This window comes from Fringilla coelebs (assembly GCF_963513975.1).
Source record: "Fringilla coelebs genome assembly, contig: SCAFFOLD_41, whole genome shotgun sequence".
Classification (NCBI taxonomy): Eukaryota; Metazoa; Chordata; class Aves; order Passeriformes; family Fringillidae; genus Fringilla; species Fringilla coelebs.
Genome location: NW_028167191.1, coordinates 701,112 through 725,880, shown reverse-complemented (window position 1 = coordinate 725,880; position 24,769 = coordinate 701,112). Strand labels below are relative to the sequence as shown.

At 52.5% G+C, this 24,769-nt stretch overlaps 1 protein-coding gene across 1 annotated transcript in view; it reads right to left on the bottom strand.

The window, feature by feature from the left end:
- Positions 1 to 1,439: 1,439 nt before the first annotated feature.
- Positions 1,440 to 24,769, bottom strand: part of LOC311166183 (uncharacterized protein) — a gene marked incomplete at both ends in the record, with an annotated part of 192,004 nt that continues 168,674 nt past the window's right edge. Inside the window, 4 exons of the mRNA XM_084227651.1 lie at positions 1,440 to 1,472; positions 8,089 to 8,172; positions 8,700 to 8,741; positions 10,343 to 10,439. Coding sequence (XP_084083777.1) covers positions 1,440 to 1,472; positions 8,089 to 8,172; positions 8,700 to 8,741; positions 10,343 to 10,439 — 256 coding nt within the window. The remainder of the gene's footprint in view (positions 1,473 to 8,088; positions 8,173 to 8,699; positions 8,742 to 10,342; positions 10,440 to 24,769) is intronic.

The following is a 24,769-nucleotide window of genomic DNA, read 5'->3' as shown; positions in this document are numbered from 1 at the left end:
CAATAATACTTCTCTCTCTCTCTCTGTCTCTGTCTCTGAAGCCAATTGCTGTTTGCCAGTAAGGAAAGTTTGAGCAGAGGCACAGCAGCGGCAGCTCCTCCTTGGGGAGTAGGCTGGGATGCTACAAAAGATCCCTGCAAATGTGCAGCATCTGCATGAAGGCAGCTGGGATTGCTGCTGTTAGCAAGCAGTGGGGAATGAAGGGTGTGATTGGAATCAGCAAGGCCCTTGAGAAAGCAAGCTGTAGAGAGTCAAAGGCCATGTTGGTGGCAGTGCTGCTTTCTTGGGTCCAAGTTATGCTCCAGGATTGCATATTCCAGGGCAGCAGCACAGTGAAGGCCTGGGCAGCATGTGCTGCGCCTTTCCCAGTGCAGGGGACGACGGGATCCTGGCAAAGCGGCCTCTGGCATGGCTTGCCAGCAGCTTGTGTCCCCTTCTGCCACTTCCTTGATTCCCTCCTGGCATGTCTCTATTCTCTTGCCACTCACCTGAGCAAGGGTGCCGGCAACTTTCTGCTCTTTTTTCCAGGAGTAGTAGTACTCCACACACTGTGCCACGGTCTTAGTCTGGATCTGTTGGGAAGAGAAAAAGAAGGAATCCCAAATGACCCTGCTGTAGGGTGCACTGGAGAAAAAGCAGAATATGGAGCAAGGGAGGAAGGAAAATCCTGGAGGAAATGGAGTAGGGTGTAAAATGAAATCATCTCGAGGAAGCGAGGCATCATGCAAAGGAATAAACCCTGTATTATGCTACGTGGTACCACATGTAATGCACAGAGCAACAACAAATCCATCGAGCACCGTTCTTCTTTGCCCGCTTCACTGCAATTATGCCAGCGCCATGTGTGTTGTGCAAGCAGCCGCACACCTGTGAGACAAGTGTGACAGAATACAGCTGCTTCTTGCAAGAGAGCTTGCAGAAAAGGGCTGGAGAGGCAGGATCACCATTTTCCCGCAGGCCTTGGATGTCCCCTTTTGTTACTACTTGAAGGTGTTTGGTACTTGAGAAGAGAGAGACTGAAGTCCCGTAGTTGGTAGCTGAAATAGCCAACCTTTCCTTGGGATGATCTGCTAGGGTAAAGAAGGTCCTATGGCTTTACCTGCTTCTGGATGAGATGAAAATCCTTGCCGTAGGTGTGGAAAGCCTTTTGGAAGGACTCCTTCTCCTCAGGTGTCCATCTATCCGAGCCTGGCCGTAAAAAGCAGCAGCCGGTCAATTGATGCCTCCAGCCACTTGAAGTAGATCCCCCTGGCTGCCGAAAGCAAGTCGGTGCCAGCCATCATTCACCCGTGTCCACGTCTGCTCCCTCAGAAGGCAAGGAAGACAGGAGCAGGCATGGCCCAGGGAAAAGGCATGGAAAAGAAGTAAAGCTGAAGGAGGAGATGCTGGTGCTTTGCCTGACCCCCGGAGAAGTGGAGACCCCGTGCGGGTGTTAAGCACTACTTGTTGAAGCAGAAATGCTTGCCGTGGCACTTAAGGAGACGGCAGCGTGTGTCAGTGAAGAAGAAGCTCTGCTTTGGTTACCTGCGTAATGATAATGGGCCAAGGGATGGCCTTGAGGTGTTGGAGGCCCCCCCGAGAGCAACATCTCCAGAGCCTCCTGCAAGATCAAAGGGGGAAAAGGCTTTAGCTGCCCCACAACAAAAGCAAAAGCCAAAAATCATCCATGCTGCCTTTCAGCGACTTTGCCTCTTCAGGGATTCCGGCCACTGGCTCCCATAGGGCTCAAACATTGGCATTTGCTGCCAGCCCCTGGCTTTTGCTGCCCAGCCCTTTGATCCTGCTCCCCAAGAGTGCCATTTGGCTCACCAAGGCAGTGATTTTGCTGCTCCTGCAGCCACAATTGCCTCAGCCCACTGAGGCTTCTGGGAATTCCCCCTGCAAATGTCTTAGAGAACAGGGATCTCCAGGCCATTCACAAGGCAGCAGGCTGCAGGAGCGTCGGCCAGTGCCTCCAGGAGGGATATTCTTCCTGCTGGAGCCATTAGGGCTCAGGCCTGGCCCAGCTGCAGGAGACACAACAGGCAGCAAGGGCTCTGCTTCCTGTTCAGTGCCTTCTTCAAGGAGCAGCCAGGAAAGGCTGTGCCAGTGCCCGGGCCTTATGAATTCCCTGTCCACTCCTCCCCGCGCCCAAAGAGCCGCTTCTTACCGGAACGCTGCCGCCAGCCTGGTGCAGGCAGTGCAGGGCCAGCTCCAGGTTAGCTGCTGCCCCGGGAATGCCACGGGAGCTGGCCATGTCCAAGAGTTCTCTTACTGCAAGCACAAGAGAAAGCCACCCAAAGTCAGGCTTGAGCCCAGAAGGGGCAAAGCTTGCCATCCAAGGCAGAAGGAAAGCATAGGAGCTAAAGTCATCAGCTTGGAGAGCATGAAAAGCACAGCAAAGACAGGGGCAGCTGAAGCAAAGGCCCACACAGTGCTGCTGGCTCTCCCATGCAAGCAGCTTTTGTAAGAAGAAGTGGGGGCCAATCTCTCCTCTGCCAGTGGCAAATGCCCCTGGCCAATTTGGAGAGCAGGACGCTTGCTCTTTTGCCTGCTCTGCTGCAAAAGCAGAGCATTCTCCGTGCCTCTAAGACTTGCGCGTGGCAAGATGGGCGAGACAAGGAGAGAAGCAGAGCCTGCAAAAAGCTGCCTTTGCACCCAAGAAGCAGCCTTTGACACAGCCCAGTATGCCAGGCCTGGAAGAGAAGCTTGACAGCTACCTCTGTCCGGTTTTTCCATGTCAGATTCATCTTCCTCCCAGGGTTTCCACATCAGGCTTGCATGCTCTTCCTCCTCACTGGCTGGTCTGCTCTGCAGCTCTGGGAGCTCGGCCTGAAAGTCACTGCCAACATTGATGTGTCTAAAGGAAGAAGAAGGTGGACGTAAGAAAGGCGAGCGCTCAAGAGACAGCGCCCGTAGACCCAAAGCCTTGCCCCAGTGCCACCCTGACTCTGAAAGAGCAGTTCTCCTCTATGCCATTCCTCAAGTTGGCTGTCCTTTAACCCTGTGCCAAAACTCACGGCTGACTCTTGGCTCTTGCTTTCCTTTTCATTCTGCCTCTCCTTTCCACCTGCAAGAGATCAAAACAATGCTCCAGATAAAAATCCTTCTGCCACCATGTGTCGCTAGCCTTCCTTCTCATCCTCATCATTGCAAAGCACGAGCTCCTCTGTCCCAGCTCCCCTCCGTTTGGTGGAATTGCTGGATTTTCAAAGGCAGCACCCCCTAGCAGTCTGCAGCTTCCTCAAGACGGGAAGCACAAGGGCATGCACTACTCTCTCCGCTCTTGGGGCCAGGGAGAAGAACCAAGAGAATGGCATGGAAGACGTGCCAGTGGAGGCTTGGCTTGGATAGAAGGAGAAGGCTCTTCAGCCACAGGGTGCTTGGGCACTGCAACAGCCTCCCCAGGGAAGGTGTCACAGCACCAAGCCTGACGGAGCTCCAAAACCCTTTGGACGCTGCCCTTGGGCCCAGCCTGTGATTCTTGAGGCTGTCCTGGGCAGGCCCAGGATGCGGGCTCCATGATCTTTGAGAATCCCTTCCAGCCCAGAAAATTCTCTCCTACTGTCATTGTGCTCTTGAGAAGGACCACTCAAGATGGCATTTCATGGCTGCCTCTCGCCATGAAGCAGAACCCGCCCTTCAGACATTGAAAAACTCAGACAAATCTATACCACTATCTCTATGCAAAAGAGATCCAAAAAACCCCAAAAAACAAACTATAAAGCGATGAAACCAGAACGCATCTGTAAGTGATGTAAGTATGTAAGTCTCTAAGAATTGCAGAAAGCAGATCATTTTTGAAGATGAAAGCCCCTATTGAAGGAGAGGGCCAGCAAACTGCTTCCATGCCCTGAACGGTAGGGATCACAGAGGAGAAATGCCATCCTTCTGCTTTTTGAAGCTTTGGAGGAGGTGTGAGCAGGGTGAGGGCGCAACAGGACTTTTTGACGCCGGAGCCCTGAACTCCTCAGGAATGACCAATATGTTTTGGGGTCAGCACAAGATAGTTTCAGGAGTGAAATGGGTGCCAAGAAATTTCATCAGGTCATCAGTGGACGAGCATCTGCAAGTGCAGCGTGACAGCTCTCTCTGTCCTCTATGGAAAGGTCTGTGTTTGCCCTGGGGGCAGCATTATTCCAAGAGAAGTAGGAGCCCGCTTTCATGAGGAATCTGGTCTGGGCAAAGTGAGCACGCACCCTGTGTGTGGTGGCTGGCGGGAGAGGCAGCTGGAGCCTCCTGCCCTTCTGTTAGTGCTTTGAGGGCAACCATGGACTTCCTTACCTTTGACAGTGCCAAAGTGCTGTGGGGATGCCTGGCGGCAGAGGAGAAGAGGAGGATGTGGATGCAGAGGCCGGGTGTGGCGCTGAGTGCAGAAGGCGAGAGAGAGAGGCAGGGAGAGCCCAGGAGCAGATCCTGCAGCTGCTGCTCCACCGCTGCTCCACCAGTGTTCCACCAACGGCCACAGGAGTGGGAGACAATGCCAGTTGCTAGGGACAACATTCCATTTAGAACCCCAGGGGAGCCAGGCAACAGGAACAGGGATGGGCCACCTTTGCCCCTTTTGCTTCTTGGGCTGCAAGTTTGCTGGGAGAACCTTCCCCCTGGGGCATTTCTCATCAGTGGTCTGATGAGACGGGCAAAAGCCATGCAGGGACAGCTCTGGGTCTTGCCTGGGCTTCTCTGTAAGGTGCCTGCAGCTGAATGTGCACAGGAGCCTGGCTCTGTGCAAGGGCCCAGAGTCCAGAGCCCATCTCCTGCCCTAGAGAAGCAGGGCGACTGCCGCCGCTGGCTCTCCTCCGGCTCGGAGAGGAGCTAGATGCTGCAAGGCGTTGCGTGCAGAAGCAAGGGCAAAGCTTTCTCTCCAAGTGAAGGCATTCCTCCTGCCCCCTTGCTCAGTTGTCCTATTGCTGCCCAAGATGTCACTTGATGTTTTGCCTCCTTTGGCCTAGTGAGCGGGTCTCTCACCGCAACTCTCCTTCCTTGAACCTTGGAGAAACAGGATGTTTTTCAGGGCAACTGATGGGGCCGCACACTGGGGCAGTCCACCAGCATGTTTTGGTAGTCAATCTGTCGTGCAGAATTTCCATGTCATTCTTCCAGCTGCCTTGAAGAAGGGAGAATGTTCATCTCTAATACTCTGGGCTTCCTCTGAGAAAGGAACACTGACAGAATGACTTCTCCACACTGACGGCCTTCACCTTTCTTTCAAGACTTAGGTCCCAGCTCTGGCAAAAGCCAGCCACTTTTGCTGCCATCCCGCCTAGCGTTAAGCAAGAGCAAATCTCGCTTCCTTGCCAGCCTGCGTGTGCCACACACGCCAACAAACCCAGCAAACGCAGCTGTACCAAGGCCCACTGCAGTGCAGATACTTTGGAGGTTCTCAAGTATCTGCAGTGCAGATACTTTGTAGGTTCTCAAGTATCTGAAGTGCAGATACTTTGTGGGTTGCAAATCCCACCTGCCCTGGCTCCATGGGACAAGGGCAAGCTTCCCTCGCCTTGCCAGAAGCAGCCTGGCAATTCCCCCCTCCCTGGCCCCCTCTCCATCCTCCCTAGCCCCTGCCTCCAAAGCCTTGCTAGGCACTGCCATTTGCTGGGCTAGACAAAAGAGTGACTTTGACTCTTCTTTGCTGCAAATGCCAAAGCTGTGAGAAGTGAGAGCATCATGGGCACAGCCGCTCTGCTTTAGCTGAGGAGATTGCTGGAGGCCCAGAGCGGGAGAGTGGGCCTTGACATTGAAACTGAAATGCAACCACTGATGTCTTTGTGGTGCATAGGGATTTTATAGAATGGCAGAGGTTAGAAACGTCCTGGAAGGCAGTCAAGTCCATCTGTCGCCCACAATGAAACAAAGTTATGTTGCTGGGCAGCAAAAAAGGACGGAACCCTCTGCTTTTATCCCAGAAAGTGGAGTGAGACAAGATCACTCATTGCGCTCCAATTCATTGAATTCAACAAAGCCTCCCTTTGAACTCCCGGCCAAGGTTTTTAGGCTTCATCAAAGGATGAAGCCCCACCGTTATTTCCTTGGCACTCATGGAGACGGCCCTTTGGAAGTCCTGCCAGCTGAGCAAGGGGCTGGGCCGGTGGGAGGACTCACGTGCCCGCATTCTTCTCTCAGGGCAAGTGCCATGCTTGCAACACCAAGCAAATGGAACAAACTTGGCTGGAGTGATTTCATACAGACAAAAAGACAGAATTTGGAACAAACTTTGTTTTAATGATAAAGAGAGGTTGCGTCTCAACAAAGGCAAAATGACAAAAGACAGAGCGTAGCCAACACCAAACCTCTTCCATTTACTGAGAAATCTAGGACTACTAAGAAAAACATCTTCAATAATACTACTGAACTAATCTGAACTAATCTGAACTAATCTGAACTAAGAAATGCAGAGATTGCTACCATGTCAACTCAGTAGAAGAATAAGCAACCCTAAATTCTTAAAAACCCATCTTCTTCCTATCTAGTCTTCTTGAGGGCTAATTCTTGATGGCTAGCCCTGCACAACTGCAGGCTTGTCTAATTGGGCCTTTTCTTCTTGACGAGAGGCTCTGCTTCCTTCCGTGGGCCATGTCTTCTCCTGTGTTTGTTCCTTTCCTTGATGGTTTCAAACACCCTGGAAGATAGGAAACAAACCATCCATTGTCAATTTAATACACACCATGAAAGCAAGCACGGAGACCTCCCTTTTAGTACCAATTTCTGTCTTTTCAGACTGTGACACATATGCAAATTGATCATCACCATGAGTTTGATCTCTGTGCTTTCAATTCCTTGGAATGTCCTCCTCCTTTTGCTTCATCCCCATTTGAAGTTGACCAGCCCCATCAAAGCAAGCTTTGATGCTATCTATTCCTACTTGTATCAAGTGCGTCTTGTTGGGGGGCACGGCAAGGTTTCCTTGTGAATTGAAGTGGGTTTGAGCTGAGCCCTTTGCGTTGGAAGTGGCTTGTAACCTTGAGCACGCCTGCCAGGGCCCACCCTCTAAGTGGCCTCAGCTTGCCCTGTGGTGCCTTTGAAAAGGCTCAGCCTGTTTTAGAGCAAAGGTGCAGCTTGGAGCAGAGAGAGGAGGAACTTGCGCACCGTTTGCACTGGCCGCAGGGAAAGGGGCCTCGCGCCGGCTGGGGCGGCTGGCGCGCTTGGCAGCAGGGACAGTCGGCGCTGCGAGCCCTCTTGCGGCTTCTCTTCCCTGTCTGCCCAGTCTCCTTTCTGCGGGGGCTTTTGCTGCTCTTTGCTTCGCACGCAGTCTGCAAATCAAAGAATCCTTATCAATGTTTCCTTCCTCTCAGAAGGCTGCAAATCAGAGCGTCCAGCACAAAAGTCTATGGGCCAAAGCAAATTCTTCCAAAGCCCCAAGAGCTGAGAACACGGCTGGCTTTGGCAGTGGGCTGCGGCGGGCTGCCAAGCCAGCACTTGGAGGAAAAGACTCCTCTTTTCTACAGCCCAAAGGGCTGGCATAAGTGCCTGGCTATCTCTACTTCCACACTTCTTAATTATACCTCCCTGCCTAACATCTATTTCTCTTGGGTTTCCTTCCACAAATGTCTAGGCTTCAAATGGGATTTGAATTCAGTCCAATCAGTGAAGACACATGCTTCCCCCCCTTTTCTACTACCCTCAATAATACTTCTCTCTCTCTCTCTGTCTCTGTCTCTGAAGCCAATTGCTGTTTGCCAGTAAGGAAAGTTTGAGCAGAGGCACAGCAGCGGCAGCTCCTCCTTGGGGAGTAGGCTGGGATGCTACAAAAGATCCCTGCAAATGTGCAGCATCTGCATGAAGGCAGCTGGGATTGCTGCTGTTAGCAAGCAGTGGGGAATGAAGGGTGTGATTGGAATCAGCAAGGCCCTTGAGAAAGCAAGCTGTAGAGAGTCAAAGGCCATGTTGGTGGCAGTGCTGCTTTCTTGAGTCCAAGTTATGCTCCAGGATTGCATATTCCAGGGCAGCAGCACAGTGAAGGCCTGGGCAGCATGTGCTGCGCCTTTCCCAGTGCAGGGGACGACGGGATCCTGGCAAAGCGGCCTCTGGCATGGCTTGCCAGCAGCTTGTGTCCCCTTCTGCCACTTCCTTGATTCCCTCCTGGCATGTCTCTATTCTCTTGCCACTCACCTGAGCAAGGGTGCCGGCAACTTTCTGCTCTTTTTTCCAGGAGTAGTAGTACTCCACACACTGTGCCACGGTCTTAGTCTGGATCTGTTGGGAAGAGAAAAAGAAGGAATCCCAAATGACCCTGCTGTAGGGTGCACTGGAGAAAAAGCAGAATATGGAGCAATGGAGGAAGGAAAATCCTGGAGGAAATGGAGTAGGGTGTAAAATGAAATCATCTCGAGGAAGCGAGGCATCATGCAAAGGAATAAACCCTGTATTATGCTACGTGGTACCACATGTAATGCACAGAGCAACAACAAATCCATCGAGCACCGTTCTTCTTTGCCCGCTTCACTGCAATTATGCCAGCGCCATGTGTGTTGTGCAAGCAGCCGCACACCTGTGAGACAAGTGTGACAGAATACAGCTGCTTCTTGCAAGAGAGCTTGCAGAAAAGGGCTGGAGAGGCAGGATCACCATTTTCCCGCAGGCCTTGGATGTCCCCTTTTGTTACTACTTGAAGGTGTTTGGTACTTGAGAAGAGAGAGACTGAAGTCCCGTAGTTGGTAGCTGAAATAGCCAACCTTTCCTTGGGATGATCTGCTAGGGTAAAGAAGGTCCTATGGCTTTACCTGCTTCTGGATGAGATGAAAATCCTTGCCGTAGGTGTGGAAAGCCTTTTGGAAGGACTCCTTCTCCTCAGGTGTCCATCTATCCGAGCCTGGCCGTAAAAAGCAGCAGCCGGTCAATTGATGCCTCCAGCCACTTGAAGTAGATCCCCCTGGCTGCCGAAAGCAAGTCGGTGCCAGCCATCATTCACCCGTGTCCACGTCTGCTCCCTCAGAAGGCAAGGAAGACAGGAGCAGGCATGGCCCAGGGAAAAGGCATGGAAAAGAAGTAAAGCTGAAGGAGGAGATGCTGGTGCTTTGCCTGACCCCCGGAGAAGTGGAGACCCCGTGCGGGTGTTAAGCACTACTTGTTGAAGCAGAAATGCTTGCCGCGGCACTTAAGGAGACGGCAGCGTGCGTCAGTGAAGAAGAAGCTCTGCTTTGGTTACCTGCGTAATGATAATGGGCCAAGGGATGGCCTTGAGGTGTTGGAGGCCCCCCCGAGAGCAACATCTCCAGAGCCTCCTGCAAGATCAAAGGGGGAAAAGGCTTTAGCTGCCCCACAACAAAAGCAAAAGCCAAAAATCATCCATGCTGCCTTTCAGCGACTTTGCCTCTTCAGGGATTCCGGCCACTGGCTCCCATAGGGCTCAAACATTGGCATTTGCTGCCAGCCCCTGGCTTTTGCTGCCCAGCCCTTTGATCCTGCTCCCCAAGAGTGCCATTTGGCTCACCAAGGCAGTGATTTTGCTGCTCCTGCAGCCACAATTGCCTCAGCCCACTGAGGCTTCTGGGAATTCCCCCTGCAAATGTCTTAGAGAACAGGGATCTCCAGGCCATTCACAAGGCAGCAGGCTGCAGGAGCGTCGGCCAGTGCCTCCAGGAGGGATATTCTTCCTGCTGGAGCCATTAGGGCTCAGGCCTGGCCCAGCTGCAGGAGACACAACAGGCAGCAAGGGCTCTGCTTCCTGTTCAGTGCCTTCTTCAAGGAGCAGCCAGGAAAGGCTGTGCCAGTGCCCGGGCCTTATGAATTCCCTGTCCACTCCTCCCCGCGCCCAAAGAGCCGCTTCTTACCGGAACGCTGCCGCCAGCCTGGTGCAGGCAGTGCAGGGCCAGCTCCAGGTTAGCTGCTGCCCCGGGAATGCCACGGCAGCTGGCCATGTCCAAGAGTTCTCTTACTGCAAGCACAAGAGAAAGCCACCCAAAGTCAGGCTTGAGCCCAGAAGGGGCAAAGCTTGCCATCCAAGGCAGAAGGAAAGCATAGGAGCTAAAGTCATCAGCTTGGAGAGCATGAAAAGCACAGCAAAGACAGGGGCAGCTGAAGCAAAGGCCCACACAGTGCTGCTGGCTCTCCCATGCAAGCAGCTTTTGTAAGAAGAAGTGGGGGCCAATCTCTCCTCTGCCAGTGGCAAATGCCCCTGGCCAATTTGGAGAGCAGGACGCTTGCTCTTTTGCCTGCTCTGCTGCAAAAGCAGAGCATTCTCCGTGCCTCTAAGACTTGCGCGTGGCAAGATGGGCGAGACAAGGAGAGAAGCAGAGCCTGCAAAAAGCTGCCTTTGCACCCAAGAAGCAGCCTTTGACACAGCCCAGTATGCCAGGCCTGGAAGAGAAGCTTGACAGCTACCTCTGTCCGGTTTTTCCATGTCAGATTCATCTTCCTCCCAGGGTTTCCACATCAGGCTTGCATGCTCTTCCTCCTCACTGGCTGGTCTGCTCTGCAGCTCTGGGAGCTCGGCCTGAAAGTCACTGCCAACATTGATGTGTCTAAAGGAAGAAGAAGGTGGACGTAAGAAAGGCGAGCGCTCAAGAGACAGCGCCCGTAGACCCAAAGCCTTGCCCCAGTGCCACCCTGACTCTGAAAGAGCAGTTCTCCTCTATGCCATTCCTCAAGTTGGCTGTCCTTTAACCCTGTGCCAAAACTCACGGCTGACTCTTGGCTCTTGCTTTCCTTTTCATTCTGCCTCTCCTTTCCACCTGCAAGAGATCAAAACAATGCTCCAGATAAAAATCCTTCTGCCACCATGTGTCGCTAGCCTTCCTTCTCATCCTCATCATTGCAAAGCACGAGCTCCTCTGTCCCAGCTCCCCTCCGTTTGGTGGAATTGCTGGATTTTCAAAGGCAGCACCCCCTAGCAGTCTGCAGCTTCCTCAAGACGGGAAGCACAAGGGCATGCACTACTCTCTCCGCTCTTGGGGCCAGGGAGAAGAACCAAGAGAATGGCATGGAAGACGTGCCAGTGGAGGCTTGGCTTGCATAGAAGGAGAAGGCTCTTCAGCCACAGGGTGCTTGGGCACTGCAACAGCCTCCCCAGGGAAGGTGTCACAGCACCAAGCCTGACGGAGCTCCAAAACCCTTTGGACGCTGCCCTTGGGCCCAGCCTGTGATTCTTGAGGCTGTCCTGGGCAGGCCCAGGATGCGGGCTCCATGATCTTTGAGAATCCCTTCCAGCCCAGAAAATTCTCTCCTACTGTCATTGTGCTCTTGAGAAGGACCACTCAAGATGGCATTTCATGGCTGCCTCTCGCCATGAAGCAGAACCCGCCCTTCAGACATTGAAAAACTCAGACAAATCTATACCACTATCTCTATGCAAAAGAGATCCAAAAAACCCCAAAAAACAAACTATAAAGCGATGAAACCAGAACGCATCTGTAAGTGATGTAAGTATGTAAGTCTCTAAGAATTGCAGAAAGCAGATCATTTTTGAAGATGAAAGCCCCTATTGAAGGAGAGGGCCAGCAAACTGCTTCCATGCCCTGAACGGTAGGGATCACAGAGGAGAAATGCCATCCTTCTGCTTTTTGAAGCTTTGGAGGAGGTGTGAGCAGGGTGAGGGCGCAACAGGACTTTTTGACGCCGGAGCCCTGAACTCCTCAGGAATGACCAATATGTTTTGGGGTCAGCACAAGATAGTTTCAGGAGTGAAATGGGTGCCAAGAAATTTCATCAGGTCATCAGTGGACGAGCATCTGCAAGTGCAGCGTGACAGCTCTCTCTGTCCTCTATGGAAAGGTCTGTGTTTGCCCTGGGGGCAGCATTATTCCAAGAGAAGTAGGAGCCCGCTTTCATGAGGAATCTGGTCTGGGCAAAGTGAGCACGCACCCTGTGTGTGGTGGCTGGCGGGAGAGGCAGCTGGAGCCTCCTGCCCTTCTGTTAGTGCTTTGAGGGCAACCATGGACTTCCTTACCTTTGACAGTGCCAAAGTGCTGTGGGGATGCCTGGCGGCAGAGGAGAAGAGGAGGATGTGGATGCAGAGGCCGGGTGTGGCGCTGAGTGCAGAAGGCGAGAGAGAGAGGCAGGGAGAGCCCAGGAGCAGATCCTGCAGCTGCTGCTCCACCGCTGCTCCACCAGTGTTCCACCAACGGCCACAGGAGTGGGAGACAATGCCAGTTGCTAGGGACAACATTCCATTTAGAACCCCAGGGGAGCCAGGCAACAGGAACAGGGATGGGCCACCTTTGCCCCTTTTGCTTCTTGGGCTGCAAGTTTGCTGGGAGAACCTTCCCCCTGGGGCATTTCTCATCAGTGGTCTGATGAGACGGGCAAAAGCCGTGCAGGGACAGCTCTGGGTCTTGCCTGGGCTTCTCTGTAAGGTGCCTGCAGCTGAATGTGCACAGGAGCCTGGCTCTGTGCAAGGGCCCAGAGTCCAGAGCCCATCTCCTGCCCTAGAGAAGCAGGGCGACTGCCGCCGCTGGCTCTCCTCCGGCTCGGAGAGGAGCTAGATGCTGCAAGGCGTTGCGTGCAGAAGCAAGGGCAAAGCTTTCTCTCCAAGTGAAGGCATTCCTCCTGCCCCCTTGCTCAGTTGTCCTATTGCTGCCCAAGATGTCACTTGATGTTTTGCCTCCTTTGGCCTAGTGAGCGGGTCTCTCACCGCAACTCTCCTTCCTTGAACCTTGGAGAAACAGGATGTTTTTCAGGGCAACTGATGGGGCCGCACACTGGGGCAGTCCACCAGCATGTTTTGGTAGTCAATCTGTCGTGCAGAATTTCCATGTCATTCTTCCAGCTGCCTTGAAGAAGGGAGAATGTTCATCTCTAATACTCTGGGCTTCCTCTGAGAAAGGAACACTGACAGAATGACTTCTCCACACTGACGGCCTTCACCTTTGTTTCAAGACTTAGGTCCCAGCTCTGGCAAAAGCCAGCCACTTTTGCTGCCATCCCGCCTAGCGTTAAGCAAGAGCAAATCTCGCTTCCTTGCCAGCCTGCGTGTGCCACACACGCCAACAAACCCAGCAAACGCAGCTGTACCAAGGCCCACTGCAGTGCAGATACTTTGGAGGTTCTCAAGTATCTGCAGTGCAGATACTTTGTAGGTTCTCAAGTATCTGAAGTGCAGATACTTTGTGGGTTGCAAATCCCACCTGCCCTGGCTCCATGGGACAAGGGCAAGCTTCCCTCGCCTTGCCAGAAGCAGCCTGGCAATTCCCCCCTCCCTGGCCCCCTCTCCATCCTCCCTAGCCCCTGCCTCCAAAGCCTTGCTAGGCACTGCCATTTGCTGGGCTAGACAAAAGAGTGACTTTGACTCTTCTTTGCTGCAAATGCCAAAGCTGTGAGAAGTGAGAGCATCATGGGCACAGCCGCTCTGCTTTAGCTGAGGAGATTGCTGGAGGCCCAGAGCGGGAGAGTGGGCCTTGACATTGAAACTGAAATGCAACCACTGATGTCTTTGTGGTGCATAGGGATTTTATAGAATGGCAGAGGTTAGAAACGTCCTGGAAGGCAGTCAAGTCCATCTGTCGCCCACAATGAAACAAAGTTATGTTGCTGGGCAGCAAAAAAGGACGGAACCCTCTGCTTTTATCCCAGAAAGTGGAGTGAGACAAGATCACTCATTGCGCTCCAATTCATTGAATTCAACAAAGCCTCCCTTTGAACTCCCGGCCAAGGTTTTTAGGCTTCATCAAAGGATGAAGCCCCACCGTTATTTCCTTGGCACTCATGGAGACGGCCCTTTGGAAGTCCTGCCAGCTGAGCAAGGGGCTGGGCCGGTGGGAGGACTCACGTGCCCGCATTCTTCTCTCAGGGCAAGTGCCATGCTTGCAACACCAAGCAAATGGAACAAACTTGGCTGGAGTGATTTCATACAGACAAAAAGACAGAATTTGGAACAAACTTTGTTTTAATGATAAAGAGAGGTTGCGTCTCAACAAAGGCAAAATGACAAAAGACAGAGCGTAGCCAACACCAAACCTCTTCCATTTACTGAGAAATCTAGGACTACTAAGAAAAACATCTTCAATAATACTACTGAACTAATCTGAACTAATCGGAACTAATCTGAACTAAGAAATGCAGAGATTGCTACCATGTCAACTCAGTAGAAGAATAAGCAACCCTAAATTCTTAAAAACCCATCTTCTTCCTATCTAGTCTTCTTGAGGGCTAATTCTTGATGGCTAGCCCTGCACAACTGCAGGCTTGTCTAATTGGGCCTTTTCTTCTTGACGAGAGGCTCTGCTTCCTTCCGTGGGCCATGTCTTCTCCTGTGTTTGTTCCTTTCCTTGATGGTTTCAAACACCCTGGAAGATAGGAAACAAACCATCCATTGTCAATTTAATACACACCATGAAAGCAAGCACGGAGACCTCCCTTTTAGTACCAATTTCTGTCTTTTCAGACTGTGACACATATGCAAATTGATCATCACCATGAGTTTGATCTCTGTGCTTTCAATTCCTTGGAATGTCCTCCTCCTTTTGCTTCATCCCCATTTGAAGTTGACCAGCCCCATCAAAGCAAGCTTTGATGCTATCTATTCCTACTTGTATCAAGTGCGTCTTGTTGGGGGGCACGGCAAGGTTTCCTTGTGAATTGAAGTGGGTTTGAGCTGAGCCCTTTGCGTTGGAAGTGGCTTGTAACCTTGAGCACGCCTGCCAGGGCCCACCCTCTAAGTGGCCTCAGCTTGCCCTGTGGTGCCTTTGAAAAGGCTCAGCCTGTTTTAGAGCAAAGGCGCAGCTTGGAGCAGAGAGAGGAGGAACTTGCGCACCGTTTGCACTGGCCGCAGGGAAAGGGGCCTCGCGCCGGCTGGGGCGGCTGGCGCGCTTGGCAGCAGGGACAGTCGGCGCTGCGAGCCCTCTTGCGGCTTCTCTTCCCTGTCTGCCCAGTCTCCTTTCTGGGGGGGCTTTTGCTGCTCTTTGCTTCGCACGCAGTCTGCAAATCAAAGAATCCTTATCAATGTTTCCTTCCTCTCAGAAGGCTGCAAATCAGAGCGTCCAGCACAAAAGTCTATGGGCCAAAGCAAATTCTTCCAAAGCCCCAAGAGCTGAGAACACGGCTGGCTTTGGCAGTGGGCTGCGGCGGGCTGCCAAGCCAGCACTTGGAGGAAAAGACTCCTCTTTTCTACAGCCCAAAGGGCTGGCATAAGTGCCTGGCTATCTCTACTTCCACACTTCTTAATTATACCTCCCTGCCTAACATCTATTTCTCTTGGGTTTCCTTCCACAAATGTCTAGGCTTCAAATGGGATTTGAATTCAGTCCAATCAGTGAAGACACATGCTTCCCCCCCTTTTCTACTACCCTCAATAATACTTCTCTCTCTCTCTCTGTCTCTGTCTCTGAAGCCAATTGCTGTTTGCCAGTAAGGAAAGTTTGAGCAGAGGCACAGCAGCGGCAGCTCCTCCTTGGGGAGTAGGCTGGGATGCTACAAAAGATCCCTGCAAATGTGCAGCATCTGCATGAAGGCAGCTGGGATTGCTGCTGTTAGCAAGCAGTGGGGAATGAAGGGTGTGATTGGAATCAGCAAGGCCCTTGAGAAAGCAAGCTGTAGAGAGTCAAAGGCCATGTTGGTGGCAGTGCTGCTTTCTTGGGTCCAAGTTATGCTCCAGGATTGCATATTCCAGGGCAGCAGCACAGTGAAGGCCTGGGCAGCATGTGCTGCGCCTTTCCCAGTGCAGGGGACGACGGGATCCTGGCAAAGCGGCCTCTGGCATGGCTTGCCAGCAGCTTGTGTCCCCTTCTGCCACTTCCTTGATTCCCTCCTGGCATGTCTCCATTCTCTTGCCACTCACCTGAGCAAGGGTGCCGGCAACTTTCTGCTCTTTTTTCCAGGAGTAGTAGTACTCCACACACTGTGCCACGGTCTTAGTCTGGATCTGTTGGGAAGAGAAAAAGAAGGAATCCCAAATGACCCTGCTGTAGGGTGCACTGGAGAAAAAGCAGAATATGGAGCAATGGAGGAAGGAAAATCCTGGAGGAAATGGAGTAGGGTGTAAAATGAAATCATCTCGAGGAAGCGAGGCATCATGCAAAGGAATAAACCCTGTATTATGCTACGTGGTACCACATGTAATGCACAGAGCAACAACAAATCCATCGAGCACCGTTCTTCTTTGCCCGCTTCACTGCAATTATGCCAGCGCCATGTGTGTTGTGCAAGCAGCCGCACACCTGTGAGACAAGTGTGATAGAATACAGCTGCTTCTTGCAAGAGAGCTTGCAGAAAAGGGCTGGAGAGGCAGGATCACCATTTTCCTGCAGGCCTTGGATGTCCCCTTTTGTTACTACTTGAAGGTGTTTGGTACTTGAGAAGAGAGAGACTGAAGTCCCGTAGTTGGTAGCTGAAATAGCCAACCTTTCCTTGGGATGATCTGCTAGGGTAAAGAAGGTCCTATGGCTTTACCTGCTTCTGGATGAGATGAAAATCCTTGCCGTAGGTGTGGAAAGCCTTTTGGAAGGACTCCTTCTCCTCAGGTGTCCATCTATCCGAGCCTGGCCGTAAAAAGCAGCAGCGGGTCAATTGATGCCTCCATCCACTTGAAGTAGATCCCCCTGGCTGCCGAAAGCAAGTCGGCGCCAGCCATCATTCACCCGTGTCCACGTCTGCTCCCTCAGAAGGCAAGGAAGACAGGAGCAGGCATGGCCCAGGGAAAAGGCATGGAAAAGAAGTAAAGCTGAAGGAGGAGATGCTGGTGCTTTGCCCGACCCCCGGAGAAGTGGAGACCCCGTGCGGGTGTTAAGCACTACTTGTTGAAGCAGAAATGCTTGCCGCGGCACTTAAGGAGACGGCAGCGTGTGTCAGTGAAGAAGAAGCTCTGCTTTGGTTACCTGCGTAATGATAATCGGCCAAGGGATGGCCTTGAGGTGTTGGAGGCCCCCCCGAGAGCAACATCTCCAGAGCCTCCTGCAAGATCAAAGGGGCAAAAGGCTTTAGCTGCCCCACAACAAAAGCAAAAGCCAAAAATCATCCATGCTGCCTTTCAGCGACTTTGCCTCTTCAGGGATTCCGGCCACTGGCTCCCATAGGGCTCAAACATTGGCATTTGCTGCCAGCCCCTGGCTTTTGCTGCCCAGCCCTTTGATCCTGCTCCCCAAGAGTGCCATTTGGCTCACCAAGGCAGTGATTTTGCTGCTCCTGCAGCCACAATTGCCTCAGCCCACTCAGGCTTCTGGGAATTGCCCCTGCAAATGTCTTAGAGAACAGGGATCTCCAGGCCATTCACAAGGCAGCAGGCTGCAGGAGCGTCGGCCAGTGCCTCCAGGAGAGATATTCTTCCTGCTGGAGCCATTAGGGCTCAGGCCTGGCCCAGCTGCAGGAGACACAACAGGCAGCAAGGGCTCTGCTTCCTGTTCAGTGCCTTCTTCAAGGAGCAGCCAGGAAAGGCTGTGCCAGTGCCCGGGCCTTATGAATTCCCTGTCCACTCCTCCCCGCGCCCAAAGAGCCGCTTCTTACCGGAACGCTGCCGCCAGCCTGCTGCAGGCAGTGCAGGGCCAGCTCCAGGTTAGCTGCTGCCCCGGGAATGCCACGGGAGCTGGCCATGTCCAAGAGTTCTCTTACTGCAAGCACAAGAGAAAGCCACCCAAAGTCAGGCTTGAGCCCAGAAGGGGCAAAGCTTGCCATCCAAGGCAGAAGGAAAGCAGAGGAGCTAAAGTCATCAGCTTGGAGAGCATGAAAAGCACAGCAAAGACAGGGGCAGCTGAAGCAAAGGCCCACACAGTGCTGCTGGCTCTCCCATGCAAGCAGCTTTTGTAAGAAGAAGTGGGGGCCAATCTCTCCTCTGCCAGTGGCAAATGCCCCTGGCCAATTTGGAGAGCAGGACGCTTGCTCTTTTGCCTGCTCTGCTGCAAAAGCAGAGCATTCTCCGTGCCTCTAAGACTTGCGCGTGGCAAGATGGGCGAGACAAGGAGAGAAGCAGAGCCTGCAAAAAGCTGCCTTTGCACCCAAGAAGCAGCCTTTGACACAGCCCAGTATGCCAGGCCTGGAAGAGAAGCTTGACAGCTACCTCTGTCCGGTTTTTCCATGTCAGATTCATCTTCCTCCCAGGGTTTCCACACCAGGCTTGCATGCTCTTCCTCCTCACTGGCTGGTCTGCTCTGCAGCTCTGGGAGCTCGGCCTGAAAGTCACTGCCAACATTGATGTGTCTAAAGGAAGAAGAAGGTGGACGTAAGAAAGGCGAGCGCTCAAGAGACAGCGCCCGTAGACCCAAAGCCTTGCCCCAGTGCCACCCTGACTCTGAAAGAGCAGTTCTCCTCTATGCCATTCCTCAAGTTGGCTGTCCTTTAACCCTGTGCCAAAACTCACGGCTGACTCTTGGCTCTTGCTTTCCTTTTCATTCTGCCTCTCCTTTCCACCTGCAAGAGATCAAAACAATGCTCCAGATAAAAATCCTTCTGCCACCATGTGTCGCTAGCCTTCCTTCTCATCCTCATCATTGCAAAGCACGAGCTCCTCTGTCCCAGCTCCCCTCCGTTTGGTGGAATTGCTGGATTTTCAAAGGCAGCACCCCCTAGCAGTCTGCAGCTTCCTCAAGACGGGAAGCACAAGGGCATGCACTACTCTCTCCGCTCTTGGGGCCAGGGAGAAGAACCAAGAGAATGGCATGGAAGACGTGCCAGTGGAGGCTTGGCTTGGATAGAAGGAGAAGGCTCTTCAGCCACAGGGTGCTTGGGCACTGCAACAGCCTCCCCAGGGAAGGTGTCACAGCACCAAGCCTGACGGAGCTCCAAAACCCTTTGGACGCTGCCCTTGGGCCCAGCCTGTGATTCTTGAGGCTGTCCTGGGCAGGCCCAGGATGCGGGCTCCATGATCTTTGAGAATCCCTTCCAGCCCAGAAAATTCTCTCCTACTGTCATTGTGCTCTTGAGAAGGACCACTCAAGATGGCATTTCATGGCTGCCTCTCGCCATGAAGCAGAACCCGCCCTTCAGACATTGAAAAACTCAGACAAATCTATACCACTATCTCTATGCAAAAGAGATCCAAAAAACCCCAAAAAACAAACTATAAAGCGATGAAACCAGAACGCATCTGTAAGTGATGTAAGTATGTAAGTCTCTAAGAATTGCAGAAAGCAGATCATTTTTGAAGATGAAAGCCCCTATTGAAGGAGAGGGCCAGCAAACTGCTTCCATGCCCTGAACGGTAGGGATCACAGAGGAGAAATGCCATCCTTCTGCTTTTTGAAGCTTTGGAGGAGGTGTGAGCAGGGTGAGGGCGCAACAGGACTTTTTGACGCCGGAGCCCTGAACTCCTCAGGAATGACCAATATGTTTTGGGGTCAGCACAAGATAGTTTCAGGAGTGAAATGGGTGCCAAGAAATTTCATCAGGTCATCAGTGGACGAGCATCTGCAAGTGCAGCGTGACAGCTCTCTCTGTCCTCTATGGAAAGGTCTGTGTTTGCCCTGGGGGCAGCATTATTCCAAGAGAAGTAGGAGCCCGCTTTCATGAGGAATGTGGTCTGGGCAAAGTGAGCACGCACCCTGTGTGTGGTGGCTGGCGGGAGAGGCAGCTGGAGCCTCCTGCCCTTCTGTTAGTGCTTTGAGGGCAACCATGGACTTCCTTACCTTTGACAGTGCCAAAGTGCTGTGGGGATGCCTGGCGGCAGAGGAGAAGAGGAGGATGTGGATGCAGAGGCCGGGTGTGGCGCTGAGTGCAGAAGGCGAGAGAGAGAGGCAGGGAGAGCCCAGGAGCAGATCCTGCAGCTGCTGCTCCACCGCTGCTCCACCAGTGTTCCACCAACGGCCACAGGAGTGGGAGACAATGCCAGTTGCTAGGGACAACATTCCATTTAGAACCCCAGGGGAGCCAGGCAACAGGAAGAGGGATGGGCCACCTTTGCCCCTTTTGCTTCTTGGGCTGCAAGTTTGCTGGGAGAACCTTCCCCCTGGGGCATTTCTCATCAGTGGTCTGATGAGACGGGCAAAAGCCGTGCAGGGACAGCTCTGGGTCTTGCCTGGGCTTCTCTGTAAGGTGCCTGCAGCTGAATGTGCACAGGAGCCTGGCTCTGTGCAAGGGCCCAGAGTCCAGAGCCCATCTCCTGCCCTGGAGAAGCAGGGCGACTGCCGCCGCTGGCTCTCCTCCGGCTCGGAGAGGAGCTAGATGCTGCAAGGCGTTGCGTGCAGAAGCAAGGGCAAAGCTTTCTCTCCAAGTGAAGGCATTCCTCCTGCCCCCTTGCTCAGTTGTCCTATTGCTGCCCAAGATGTCACTTGATGTTTTGCCTCCTTTGGCCTAGTGAGCGGGTCTCTCACCGCAACTCTCCTTCCTTGAACCTTGGAGAAACAGGATGTTTTTCAGGGCAAGTGATGGGGCCGCACACTGGGGCAGTCCACCAGCATGTTTTGGTAGTCAATCTGTCGTGCAGAATTTCCATGTCATTCTTCCAGCTGCCTTGAAGAAGGGAGAATGTTCATCTCTAATACTCTGGGCTTCCTCTGAGAAAGGAACACTGACAGAATGACTTCTCCACACTGACGGCCTTCACCTTTGTTTCAAGACTTAGGTCCCAGCTCTGGCAAAAGCCAGCCACTTTTGCTGCCATCCCGCCTAGCGTTAAGCAAGAGCAAATCTCGCTTCCTTGCCAGCCTGCGTGTGCCACACACGCCAACAAACCCAGCAAACGCAGCTGTACCAAGGCCCACTGCAGTGCAGATACTTTGGAGGTTCTCAAGTATCTGCAGTGCAGATACTTTGTAGGTTCTCAAGTATCTGAAGTGCAGATACTTTGTGGGTTGCAAATCCCACCTGCCCTGGCTCCATGGGACAAGGGCAAGCTTCCCTCGCCTTGCCAGAAGCAGCCTGGCAATTCCCCCCTCCCTGGCCCCCTCTCCATCCTCCCTAGCCCCTGCCTCCAAAGCCTTGCTAGGCACTGCCATTTGCTGGGCTAGACAAAAGAGTGACTTTGACTCTTCTTTGCTGCAAATGCCAAAGCTGTGAGAAGTGAGAGCATCATGGGCACAGCCGCTCTGCTTTAGCTGAGGAGATTGCTGGAGGCCCAGAGCGGGAGAGTGGGCCTTGACATTGAAACTGAAATGCAACCACTGATGTCTTTGTGGTGCATAGGGATTTTATAGAATGGCAGAGGTTAGAAACGTCCTGGAAGGCAGTCAAGTCCATCTGTCGCCCACAATGAAACAAAGTTATGTTGCTGGGCAGCAAAAAAGGACGGAACCCTCTGCTTTTATCCCAGAAAGTGGAGTGAGACAAGATCACTCATTGCGCTCCAATTCATTGAATTCAACAAAGCCTCCCTTTGAACTCCCGGCCAAGGTTTTTAGGCTTCATCAAAGGATGAAGCCCCACCGTTATTTCCTTGGCACTCATGGAGACGGCCCTTTGGAAGTCCTGCCAGCTGAGCAAGGGGCTGGGCCGGTGGGAGGACTCACGTGCCCGCATTCTTCTCTCAGGGCAAGTGCCATGCTTGCAACACCAAGCAAATGGAACAAACTTGGCTGGAGTGATTTCATACAGACAAAAAGACAGAATTTGGAACAAACTTTGTTTTAATGATAAAGAGAGGTTGCGTCTCAACAAAGGCAAAATGACAAAAGACAGAGCGTAGCCAACACCAAACCTCTTCCATTTACTGAGAAATCTAGGACTACTAAGAAAAACATCTTCAATAATACTACTGAACTAATCTGAACTAATCGGAACTAATCTGAACTAAGAAATGCAGAGATTGCTACCATGTCAACTCAGTAGAAGAATAAGCAACCCTAAAGTCTTAAAAACCCATCTTCTTCCTATCTAGTCTTCTTGAGGGCTAATTCTTGATGCCTAGCCCTGCACAACTGCAGGCTTGTCTAATTGGGCCTTTTCTTCTTGGCGAGAGGCTCTGCTTCCTTCCGTGGGCCATGTCTTCTCCTGTGTTTGTTCCTTTCCTTGATGGTTTCAAACACCCTGGAAGATAGGAAACAAACCATCCATTGTCAATTTAATACACACCATGAAAGCAAGCACGGAGACCTCCCTTTTAGTACCAATTTCTGTCTTTTCAGACTGTGACACATATGCAAATTGATCATCACCATGAGTTTGATCTCTGTGCTTTCAATTCCTTGGAATGTCATCCTCCTTTTGCTTCATCCCCATTTGAAGTTGACCAGCCCCATCAAAGCAAGCTTTGATGCTATCTATTCCTACTTGTATCAAGTGCGTCTTGTTGGGGGGCACGGCAAGGTTTCCTTGTGAATTGAAGTGGGTTTGAGCTGAGCCCTTTGCGTTGGAAGTGGCTTGTAACCTTGAGCACGCCTGCCAGGGCCCACCCTGCAAGTGGCCTCAGCTTGCCCTGTGGTGCCTTTGAAAAGGCTCAGCCTGTTTGAGTGCAAAGGCGCAGCTTGGAGCAGAGAGAGGAGGAACTTGCGCACCGTTTGCACTGGCCGCAGGGAAAGGGGCCTCGCGCCGGCTGGGGCGGCTGGCGCGCTTGGCAGCAGGGACAGTCGGCGCTGCGAGCCCTCTTGCGGCTTCTCTTCCCTGTCTGCCCAGTCTCCTTTCTGGGGGGGCTTTTGCTGCTCTTTGCTTCGCACGCAGTCTGCAAATCAAAGAATCCTTATCAATGTTTCCTTCCTCTCAGAAGGCTGCAAATCAGAGCGTCCAGCACAAAAGTCTATGGGCCAAAGCAAATTCTTCCAAAGCCCCAAGAGCTGAGAACACGGCTGGCTTTGGCAGTGGGCTGCGGCGGGCTGCCAAGCCAGCACTTGGAGGAAAAGACTCCTCTTTTCTACAGCCCAAAGGGCTGGCATAAGTGCCTGGCTATCTCTACTTCCACACTTCTTAATTATACCTCCCTGCCTAACATCTATTTCTCTTGGGTTTCCTTCCACAAATGTCTAGGCTTCAAATGGGATTTGAATTCAGTCCAATCAGTGAAGACACATGCTTCCCCCCCTTTTCTACTACCCTCAATAATACTTCTCTCTCTCTCTCTGTCTCTGTCTCTGAAGCCAATTGCTGTTTGCCAGTAAGGAAAGTTTGAGCAGAGGCACAGCAGCGGCAGCTCCTCCTTGGGGAGTAGGCTGGGATGCTACAAAAGATCCCTGCAAATGTGCAGCATCTGCATGAAGGCAGCTGGGATTGCTGCTGTTAGCAAGCAGTGGGGAATGAAGGGTGTGATTGGAATCAGCAAGGCCCTTGAGAAAGCAAGCTGTAGAGAGTCAAAGGCCATGTTGGTGGCAGTGCTGCTTTCTTGGGTCCAAGTTATGCTCCAGGATTGCATATTCCAGGGCAGCAGCACAGTGAAGGCCTGGGCAGCATGTGCTGCGCCTTTCCCAGTGCAGGGGACGACGGGATCCTGGCAAAGCGGCCTCTGGCATGGCTTGCCAGCAGCTTGTGTCCCCTTCTGCCACTTCCTTGATTCCCTCCTGGCATGTCTCCATTCTCTTGCCACTCACCTGAGCAAGGGTGCCGGCAACTTTCTGCTCTTTTTTCCAGGAGTAGTAGTACTCCACACACTGTGCCACGGTCTTAGTCTGGATCTGTTGGGAAGAGAAAAAGAAGGAATCCCAAATGACCCTGCTGTAGGGTGCACTGGAGAAAAAGCAGAATATGGAGCAAGGGAGGAAGGAAAATCCTGGAGGAAATGGAGTAGGGTGTAAAATGAAATCATCTCGAGGAAGCGAGGCATCATGCAAAGGAATAAACCCTGTATTATGCTACGTGGTACCACATGTAATGCACAGAGCAACAACAAATCCATCGAGCACCGTTCTTCTTTGCCCGCTTCACTGCAATTATGCCAGCGCCATGTGTGTTGTGCAAGCAGCCGCACACCTGTGAGACAAGTGTGACAGAATACAGCTGCTTCTTGCAAGAGAGCTTGCAGAAAAGGGCTGGAGAGGCAGGATCACCATTTTCCTGCAGGCCTTGGATGTCCCCTTTTGTTACTACTTGAAGGTGTTTGGTACTTGAGAAGAGAGAGACTGAAGTCCCGTAGTTGGTAGCTGAAATAGCCAACCTTTCCTTGGGATGATCTGCTAGGGTAAAGAAGGTCCTATGGCTTTACCTGCTTCTGGATGAGATGAAAATCCTTGCCGTAGGTGTGGAAAGCCTTTTGGAAGGACTCCTTCTCCTCAGGTGTCCATCTATCCGAGCCTGGCCGTAAAAAGCAGCAGCGGGTCAATTGATGCCTCCATCCACTTGAAGTAGATCCCCCTGGCTGCCGAAAGCAAGTCGGCGCCAGCCATCATTCACCCGTGTCCACGTCTGCTCCCTCAGAAGGCAAGGAAGACAGGAGCAGGCATGGCCCAGGGAAAAGGCATGGAAAAGAAGTAAAGCTGAAGGAGGAGATGCTGGTGCTTTGCCCGACCCCCGGAGAAGTGGAGACCCCGTGCGGGTGTTAAGCACTACTTGTTGAAGCAGAAATGCTTGCCGCGGCACTTAAGGAGACGGCAGCGTGTGTCAGTGAAGAAGAAGCTCTGCTTTGGTTACCTGCGTAATGATAATCGGCCAAGGGATGGCCTTGAGGTGTTGGAGGCCCCCCCGAGAGCAACATCTCCAGAGCCTCCTGCAAGATCAAAGGGGCAAAAGGCTTTAGCTGCCCCACAACAAAAGCAAAAGCCAAAAATCATCCATGCTGCCTTTCAGCGACTTTGCCTCTTCAGGGATTCCGGCCACTGGCTCCCATAGGGCTCAAACATTGGCATTTGCTGCCAGCCCCTGGCTTTTGCTGCCCAGCCCTTTGATCCTGCTCCCCAAGAGTGCCATTTGGCTCACCAAGGCAGTGATTTTGCTGCTCCTGCAGCCACAATTGCCTCAGCCCACTGAGGCTTCTGGGAATTGCCCCTGCAAATGTCTTAGAGAACAGGGATCTCCAGGCCATTCACAAGGCAGCAGGCTGCAGGAGCGTCGGCCAGTGCCTCCAGGAGAGATATTC